This window comes from Dendronephthya gigantea, unplaced genomic scaffold (genome assembly GCF_004324835.1).
Source record: "Dendronephthya gigantea isolate DGI-Jeju-01 unplaced genomic scaffold, DenGig_1.0 000264F, whole genome shotgun sequence".
In the NCBI taxonomy this organism is placed as follows: domain Eukaryota; kingdom Metazoa; phylum Cnidaria; class Anthozoa; order Malacalcyonacea; family Nephtheidae; genus Dendronephthya; species Dendronephthya gigantea.
Window position 1 is genome coordinate 9,490 of NW_021163274.1, and position 9,701 is coordinate 19,190.

At 45.5% G+C, this 9,701-nt stretch overlaps 1 protein-coding gene across 1 annotated transcript; it reads left to right on the forward strand.

The window, feature by feature from the left end:
• Positions 1-5,226: 5,226 nt before the first annotated feature.
• Positions 5,227-9,051, forward strand: LOC114541072. Its single transcript, XM_028561058.1, has 3 exons — positions 5,227-5,280; positions 5,363-6,546; positions 8,221-9,051. The coding sequence occupies exon 2, from the start codon at positions 5,444-5,446 to the stop codon at positions 6,539-6,541; it is 1,098 nt and encodes a 365-aa protein (XP_028416859.1). The 5' UTR covers positions 5,227-5,280; positions 5,363-5,443; the 3' UTR covers positions 6,542-6,546; positions 8,221-9,051.
• The last annotated feature ends 650 nt before the right edge of the window (positions 9,052-9,701 follow it).

Sequence of the window (9,701 nt, forward strand, 5' to 3'; positions counted from 1 at the left end):
TCTCTGCTGCTTTCAGGGCATGGAACTGTGATTTCACCACCCATACCTCTTTTCAATTTTCTCCTGATATTGCCTGTGTCACTCTCTCTTCGTCTTTTCTTGAACCTTTTTACATTAATTCCTTCTGATTTTAACCACTCTTTTGCAATTTGCCCACCATTTTGAGCCAAATTTCCAGCTTTATTCTTTACTCCATACTTCCTTGCTAATTCGGACCAGTTGACCAAAGTGCCATCACCAAAGCTGTTTACTTCTTCCTTCATTCCATCCTTGTCCCACTCCATATTTTCAAATTTCCCAACTGGGCTTTTCTGCTTTCCCTGTTGCCTTGGTGCATTATGTCGTTCAGCTGCCTCATCCTTGCTTTCAAAAACCATTGCCAGCCTATCTCTTTGCCTTCCAGCTAAAGACTGTCGATTCCCAAAACATCTGTAAAAAACACGTTATGGTAAACAAAACAAATCTATAACTTAACCAACATTATTTTAGAGAAGAACGCACAGCTGGTATGGTTTAGTTGACAAATAATGCCCTAGGCCTAGTCTGTCCAGCTGTTCATCATCATCATCGGCCTCCTTCGGTCTGTGGTGACCATGGGTTGAAAATCCTAGTTGTCTGTCCTGCTGGAACAGCGCTGCCTGTGGCTGAACAGGCCGATGCGTGAATGGCAGTCTCTGTCACACAAGTCACACTTGTGGATTGTCTCTGTGCTGTGAGAGCGGTCACGTTCTTTTCTGCGGGCTCGCTTTTCCTCCGCAGCACCTTTCAGCTGCTCCTCTCCTGTCTTCAGCTGTGTGGTCGCTGTGCTTCTCCATCTAGAGCGGTCGTCGGCCAGGCTCTCCCAGCGCTCTGTGTCGATCTCAAGAGCTTTCATGTCCCTCTTGCAGACATCTTTATAGCGCAGCTGTGGGCGGCCAGTGCCTCTCTTGCCACTCGCCAGTTCTCCGTAGAGGATGTCTTTGGGGATACGGCCGTCCTCCATGCGGTGAACATGGCCCAGCCAGCGGAGCCTTCGTTGTCTGAGCAAGGTAAACATGGTTGGAAGGCCGGCGCGAGACAAGACTTCGGTGTTGGGCACTTTGTCCTGCCACGAAATGCCCAGTATGCGGCGGACGCACCTCAGGTGGAAGGCGTTCAGTCTTCTTTCTTGTTTGGCGTAGGTCGTCCACGTCTCACTCCCGTACAGTAGTGTACTGAGGACACAGGCATTGTACACTGCCATCCTGGTCTTGATGGAAAGTTTGGAGTTCTCCCACACTCGTGTGGTGAGGCGAGCGAGTGTTGTTGCTGCCTTCCCAATTCTTTTGTCCAGTTCTGTGTCCAGTGAGAGGTTGCTGCTGATCGTGGACCCCAGGTATGTGAATTCGTTCACGACTTCCAGCTCGTAGTCGTCGATGGTGATAGATGGTGGCACTTCCATGCTCTGTCCCAGTACTTTGGTCTTCTTTAGACTAATAGTAAGCCCGAAGTCCTTGCAGGCCTGGGAAAAGCGGTCCATCAGGGTCTGGAGCTCCTGCTGTGTGTGTGTTGCGACTAGCAGCATCGTCGGCAAACAGCATGTCGCGGATCAGGGCCTCTCGTACTTTGGTTTTGGCTTTGAGGCGGGCAAGGTTGAACAGCTTGCCGTCGGATCTGGTGTGTAGATAGATCCCCTCTGTTGATGAGCCGAAGGCGTGCTTCAGGAGCAATGCAAAGAAGATCCCGAAGAGAGTCGGGGCGAGGACGCAGCCTTGTTTGACGCCGCTGCGTATGTCGAATGGCTCCGAGATACTGCCGTCGTACTGTACAGTTCCCTTCATATCAGTGTGGAAGGATTCAACGAGGCTCTGCAGCTTTGGGGGGCATCCTATCTTCGGCAGGATCGCGAATAGGCCTTCTCTGCTGACCAAGTCGAAAGCCTTCGTCAGGTCAATGAAGGCAACATACAGCGGCATGTTCTGTTCTCTGCATTTCTCCTGGAGTTGGCGGAGGGAGAAAATCATGTCTACCGTTGATCTGTTGGCGCGAAAGCCACACTGGGACTCAGGGTAGACGCGTTCGGCGAGTTTCTGTAAGCGAACGAGGATGACGCGCGCGTACACCTTGCCAACTATGCTGAGGAGAGAGATCCCCCTGTAATTGTTACAGTCGCTTCTTTCGCCCTTGTTTTTGTAGAGGGTGATGATCTTGGCAACCCTCATGTCTTGAGGTACAGCACCTTCCTTCCAGCACTGGCAGAGGACTTCGTGCAGTAGACGCAATAGGGTAGTCTTGCAGTGCTTGATCAGGTCGGGTGGTATACCGTCACTGCCTGGAGCTTTTCCTGCGGCCAGGCTGTCAATGGCCTTATTGAGCTCATCCAAGGTTGGCTCCGCGTCGAGCACGTTCATGGTCGGTAGGCACTCGATAGCATCAAGAGCTAAGGGGGACACTGTGTTCTGTCTGGAGTAGAGGTCGGAGTAGTGTTCCACCCATGTCTCCATCTGCTGGCCCTTGTCTGTGATGGTTTCCCCAGTGGAGGATTTGAGGGGTGCCGTCTTGCTCTGAACTGGGCCCAGTGCCTTCTTGATGCCATCGTACATCCCTCTGATGTTCCCAGTGATGGCGGCAGTCTGAATGTCTTCACTTAGCTGCATCCAGTACTCGTTGGCGCAGCGCCGTGCCGTCTTCTGGACTTTGCTCCTTGCAGCTCTGAGGATCTGGAGGTTCCTCTCGTTTGGGGTCCGCTTGTACTCGGCGAGAGCAGCGCGCTTGGCTTCGATGACAGGGGTCATCTCAGTCGTCTTGGCTTCGAACCAATCATGCGACTTGGTGGTTTTCTTCCCAAAGGTAGTCAAGGCTGTGTGGTGTATGGTGTTTCGCAGCTCCTCCCACCTCTTCGTTGCAGATTCCTCGTGCCTCAAGGTGCCAAGCTCCTTCTCAAAGGCGGCGGCAAACTGCTCCACAAGTTCTGGTTGGGCCATCTTGCTGGTGTCAATGCGTGCCTTTCCTTGCTGTCTGGCGCGGTGGAATTTCTTTGGCTGCATCCTGAACTTGCAACACACCAGTGAGTGGTCTGTGTCACAATCCGCACTCTGGTAGGAACGGGTCAATAGCACGTTCTTCAGGGAGGTGCGTCTGGTCAGGATCATGTCCAGCTGGTGCCAGTTTTGGAACGCGGGTGGTGCCAGGAAACTTTGTGTTGTGGCTTGGTCTGGAAGTAGGAGTTGGTGATGCACAAGTTGTAGTACGTGCAAAAATCTAGTAGACGCTGTCCGTTTTCATTCATCTTGCCCACACTAAATTCACCGAGGCAGGACGGCCAGGAGTCATGATCGGCGCCCACTCTGGCGTTGAAGTCGCCAAGCAGAACTAGTTGTTCTGTGCTGGGGATATTCCTGACAGTGGCTGCTAGGTTCTCATAGAACTCATCCTTGGCTTCTGGGGTAGCGGCCAGCGTTGGGGCGTAGACACTGACGAGAGTGACAGGGCCTTCAGTGGTGTTAAGGCGGAGAGTCAGGAGTCGCGCAGAGCCATTGCTGCCTGGTTCAACCATCTTCAGCAATGTATTCCTAACTGCAAAGCCCACTCCGTACTCCCTGGGCTCGTTGGAGCCCTTTCCCTGCCAGAAGAACGTATAGTCTTTTTCTCTCAGTGTGCCCGAGTCAGCCAGTCGTGTTTCCTGCAGGGTAGCGATGTCTACGTTCAGTCTCTTCAGCTCGTCGTTGATGACGGCGGTCTTCCTGGCGTCGCTGATGTGTTTGAGGTTTTCTGCGAGGCCAGTCATCATAGTTCGTACGTTCCAGCTTCCCAGTTTTAGAGCTGGTATTTCTCTTTGTTTTGTTATGCCTGGTGCGAGATTTGCAGTCTACCGTTCAGATTTCTCCTAATCCCCATGCACCCAATGGGGCAAGCAGACCGTGGCGGGACAGCACCTTATTGGCTGGGGGCTGCCCAGCTTGAGGCGGGCGATAGCTGTCCAATAACATCCGAAAATGCCTCCCACCGTCGAAAGCAATCTCTGGCGCAAAGCTCTACGCCAATCGAGCGATGACTTATAACCGGTATCTATTGCTTCCCGTGTTGTGTCGACGCCGAGGGCGAAGCTGGAGTGTCCAGTGTATGGTCTGGGTTTTGGTACGTTGTGGTAGGATTCTAGCCTGGGCAGGATGATATGGAGGACGGGCTGTTGCCCATGCAGCGTGTCCCCCCTCTCCACGTCGTTGGTGGATCCAAAGGAACAGCAGGCTGTTACAGTTTGGCACCAGCGCCCTCGCAGGAGCTGCCAGAACGAGGTTGAAGCTAACGACGAACTGCCTTAGGGGCTCCGACTCCGGATTTTTCCTCAGGGTTGACTCCCGAAGCCTTTCCAGTGAACGGGTATGCCGCAAGGCAGCGGAGGTTTGAAATCAGGGTTTTCCTTCCCCTAGGTGGACTGCCTTTCCAGGCTGTCGAGCAGTAGGAGCAGTCCCGCGACGAGCACGCCAGGAGCTGGACTTAATTGTCAGAGGCTATTTGAGCACGCACGCCATATGGGAGCATTTTATAGGTAGTGGGAGCTTATCCCCAATACCACCCCCGGCTATGACAACCTTGGAACCAGCTGTTATAGCTGTTATTATCGGCCGTCATCGCTGTTATTATCTCTTCTATATAGTAAAGCCCGCAACCGTTAATTTAAACAACTTACAGTTATCAATCATATATAATGTAAATGTATTCATGCTCTGCGATATAAATATTTAATTATTTATATGTTACTATATAATATTCATATATAGCCTACTCCCATAGTGTCTGATAAAAAATCAATCTCGGATTATTACCTGATCAAAGATGTCTTTTCCCACTCTTTCTCGACTGCTTGCTTAAATTTGCGGTAATTATTTCTTCTTGTTCTCTTTTTTTCGGCTAATGACTTTTTCTTTTCAATATCCAGATCTTTAACATTCGTCAGTGCTTTAACAAGGGAATGGCCAGTTATCTTTTCAAACTTGGGGTTCAACTGGTCGTATAGAGATTTTGCAGCTTCGCCTGCTTCACGAAGAGTAGTGTTACAGTTACGAGCTTGGTCCGGCAGTCTGACATCAAAAACTTCGTTAGCAGCGTTTAGGTTATTTTCCTTCAAAACGTTGAGGAATCTATTAGATTGTTTTTCAATATACTCCGCATTGTGGGATAACTATGCATACTTCCTGATTATCGGCAGTCAGCGGTCACACTTTAAAGCCATTCAAATTCAAATTAAGCAAACACATATAAGCCCCAGGTTACGATAATAAAGTCAGTTCTTCCTTTCGTGCCGTGTCAGCGTGTTGTAAGGTTTGTATGTTACCTTGTTTTCACAATTTTCACGTTAAACCTTGGCGGTTTTCTTTATCTAACGTTCATTTCTTGTCTTTAGAGATTGACTGTGTTATTTATACGTTATTTTTGTTGTGATTTCGTCCTCTTCGACTTAATTGCTCGAGCGTATCCTACGGTTATGTCGAAGTCAAACGGCAAGGCTCAAGAAAATCGAAATAGCGCTCCTGTACCGCATGAACCAACCGTACAGATTCTCAACAACGACTCTACGGACGAAATCGTAGATACAACACCAATGTTGGACATCGATATTGACCAACTAAAAGATGAGTTGGGACTTGGCGATATTCAAAATTCACTTAAAATTTTAAGTGACAAAATTATTCAAATGTCTAACGCAAATCGCTCTACCGAATCGGTAGCAGGGTCAAACTCATCTGAGTCTTCACAGTTTGATCCCTCTGGTGATCTCGACAATATAATCGACCCTCAAACTTCCAACGAAGTAGATATTGCAACACACGCACTTGACTCAAGTACGTTCTTGCCCTCTATATTTGAGGAAACCGAATCTGTTGGCCCGGACGTTGCCGATGCTATTGCCCAGAGAATAAATGATGCTGTATCTAAGAAGCCACTTGAAACAAAGTTTAAAGAGCTTCAAGATAAGTATAAAACACCTAAGAATTGCCATTTGCTGTGTGTACCTCGAGTGAACCTCGAATTATGGCACGATCTACCGCGTCACACCAAGTCTAAAGATCTTGGACTTCAAGAAATTCAGAAAATTTTGGTCAAGTCGGCCCAACCATTAATAAAGCTTTTGGATTCTGTCCTAAAGTCTAGGCTTGAAAACAAGCTGGTCGAGCCATCTACTATTCTTCCTATGGTTGCTGATGCAGTCACTCTATTGGGCAATGCCTCGAAGAGACGAGAATTTCTCAGACCTGATATTGCACCTGCATACCAATCAGTGTGTAGTAAATCTAATCCCGTGTCAACTAATTTATTTGGTGATGAGTTGCACAAGCACATTAAAGAGATTGGAGAAGTTAACAAAATTGCTAGGAAAACCATGTCTCGTACTGCTGGCGGGTCGAAGCATAATTTTGTCTACAAAAGTGGCAGTAGCAACACTCGATACCAGCGTGGTGGACGTCGGGCTTTTTTAGGCTCAGAACGAGACTCAAAAGGTCCTTATCTGGAAAGGAGGCCTTTCATACACCAGCCTCATCCAACTGCCCAGGTGTTCAAGGAAGCGAAAGATCGTCCTTAACACAGGTATCTACTCAAACTAAAAATTCCAGTTGTAAATTTGTAGCTGGTAACCTCAAATCGCATGTTAACAAATGGCGTGAGCTTACCAGTGACCCTTGGGTGCTGAAAACCGTGACTGGATATCACTTAGAGTTTGATAACACGCCTTTTCAACCTACATTACCTAACTCACCTCCGTTTAATGCAACAGATATTTGCTTAATTGATGCAGAAATTGATAAGCTTCTACAGAAAAAAGCAATTAAACGTGCTATTTCCAGTCCAGAAGAGTTTATTTCAAATCTCTTCCTAGTCCCAAAGAAAACTGGTAAAATGCGCCCAGTTATAAATCTAAAACCATTAAACCAATTTGTTCAAAAAATCCATTTCAAAATGGAGAATGTTCATTTAGCATTGAATTTAATTTCAAAAGGCGATTATATGATATCTCTTGATCTCATAGATGCTTATTTTAGCATCCCTATTGTCGCTCATCATAGAAAATATTTACGATTTGTTTGGAAAGTTACAAAGTACGAATTTAACTGTTTACCATTTGGTTACAGTCTTGCGCCAAGGGTTTTCACGAAAGTTCTCAAACCTGTGATATCGTTTCTTCGGTTACGTGGTTTTAAGATCGTAATCTATTTAGATGATCTTTTGCTTGTTGCAAGTTCAAAACAAGAGTGTTTAGCGCAAACTTATGTTTTTACGCCAGTTGTTGGAAGACTTAGGCTTCGTTATTAATGATGCAAAGTCGCATCTTGAACCAAGTACGCAGATAAAATTCTTGGGTTTTAACATTGATTCTATAACGCTAAAACTCTCTTTGTCAGAAGACAAGATACAGAAAATTGTTCTAGCCTGTTCAAATATTGTTGCAAGCAAACGCCTAACTATTCGGCAGGTCGCCCATGTTACCGGGCTCTTAGTTTCCGCTTTTCCAGCAGTATGTTATTTAAAAATATATTACAGGTCCATTGAATTATGTAAGTCTGAAGTACTATCTATCACAAATGATTTTGAGCATCAATTGTCTTTAAGTTCCGAAGCAATTTCTGATTTGAATTGGGTGATCCAAGATCTTGCCAAGTTTAACGGCTGTTTTTTTGGACCGAGACCAATTGATATCATGATTGAATCAGATGCTAGTTTGTTGGGATGGGGAGCCACATGTGGCCTCCAACCAGCACAGGGGTTATGGTCTAAATTAGAGGCCTCGAATCATATCAATTATCTAGAATTGTTGGCAGCCTTTTATGCCTTACAGACGTTTGTATCCGATAAACGACATGTCCACGTGCAGTTAAAGCTTGATAACTCCACAGCCGTTTCATATATAAATAATATGGGAGGTATTAAATCTAGTCTTCTTAATTCTCTCGTACGAGACCTATGCGAATGGTGTATCATACGGAACATCTATGTTCACGCTGAATATATTCCGGGTAATATGAATACCACGACTGACGCTTTGTCAAGGAGGTTTAACCCAAATTTAGAATGGTCATTAGATCGAACCATATTTGACAAAATTGTTCGTCTTACCTTTACACCAGATATCGACTTATTTGCCTCAAGCCTTAATGCCAAAGTTGATCGTTTTGTATCATGGCACCCAACAAATGGCGCTGAAGCTATCAATGCTTTTAGTATAAGTTGGTCTAATTTGAAATGTTATGCATTTCCTCCATTTAGTCTGCTACCTCAGGTTTTGAAGAAAGTTTGTGTCGATCGAGCCTTGCTCTTACTAATAGCACCCGTATGGACCACGCAAACTTGGTATCCTCTCCTTCTCCAGCTGTTGATAGACACGCCAATATTGTTACCGAAAAAAGACAATCTTCTCCATCTACCTCAGAGCACAATCCTTCATCCCATGAGAAATCATCTGGTTCTAGCCGCCTGGAAGTTATCTGGAGATCCCTTGAAAGTAGAGGCTTTTCTGAGCCGGCAGCCAAACTCATTACCGCATCGTGGTCACGAGGAACAGATAAACAATATAACTCCGCATGGAAAACATGGTGTCGCTGGTGTGAACAAAGAAAAATTGATATACTTCAAGCATCTATAAACGAAGTGCTAAATTTCCTGTCTGATGTTTTGAGAAAGGGAAAAGTTACAGCACTATCAACACATTCCGCTCTGCATTGTCAACTTCATTTTCTCCTATCAATGGAATCGCAATTGGATCACATCCTCTGGTAACCAGACTACTGAAAGGGATTTACAATCTCCGCACTCCAGCTCCTCGATATTCGACCACGTGGGATGTAACTACGGTAACGAGTTATTTAAGAACGTTGTTTCTTTTAGCGGAATTAAGCTTAAAGAGCTTGACGTTAAAAACTGTTATGCTTTGTTCTTTATCATCGGCTCAGCGAGAACAAACTTTATGTGCTCTAGATTTGAACAATCAGAGGGTATCTAATAACTGTTTGATTTTCAATATTACAGAACGTTTGAAGACTTCCAAACCTGGGAAGTCTATACAAGTTAAATTTGAGTGTCTACCTGAGGACCCCAAGATATGCACTAAGTGTACTTTGTCTGAATATATTTTGCATACTGAGTGTTTGAGAAGTACTGATCCAGCTAAACGTGTCACGAAGTTATTTATCTTCTACGTCAAGCCTCATAAAAACATTTCAACCGATACTCTAGCCTGTTGGATAAAATCTATTCTCAAAACCTCGGGTATAGATACATCGCTATTCAAACCACACAGTGTTAGAAGTGCTTCAACTAGTCGCGCTTATGCTCAAGGTGTTCCAATCGCTGATATTCTCCGCATTGCGGACTGGTCTAATGAGAAAACATTTAGAAAATATTATTTACGTAGTTGTGATCATTAGTGCTCCTTCCTATTGATTAATATGAATAAAATTGTTGTATGACCATGTCACTTTCGTTCAGATTGTTTTACATGGATTGGCTTCGGTGCTATAAAGTCGCATAGTTATCCCACAATGCGGAGTATATTGAAAAAGAATTTAAAATTAGACGAAAGGTACTTACCTTGAAGTATGATTGTAATTCTTTGAGATATACGGAGCATTGTGGGATGGCTTCCCACCCTCGTCTGTGTTAACGTGGAACGTTCTTACCCTACCCGAATATGGGACCTTCGCCAATTTTGTTTAACACTCCAGGAAGAACTGACTTTATTATCGTAACCT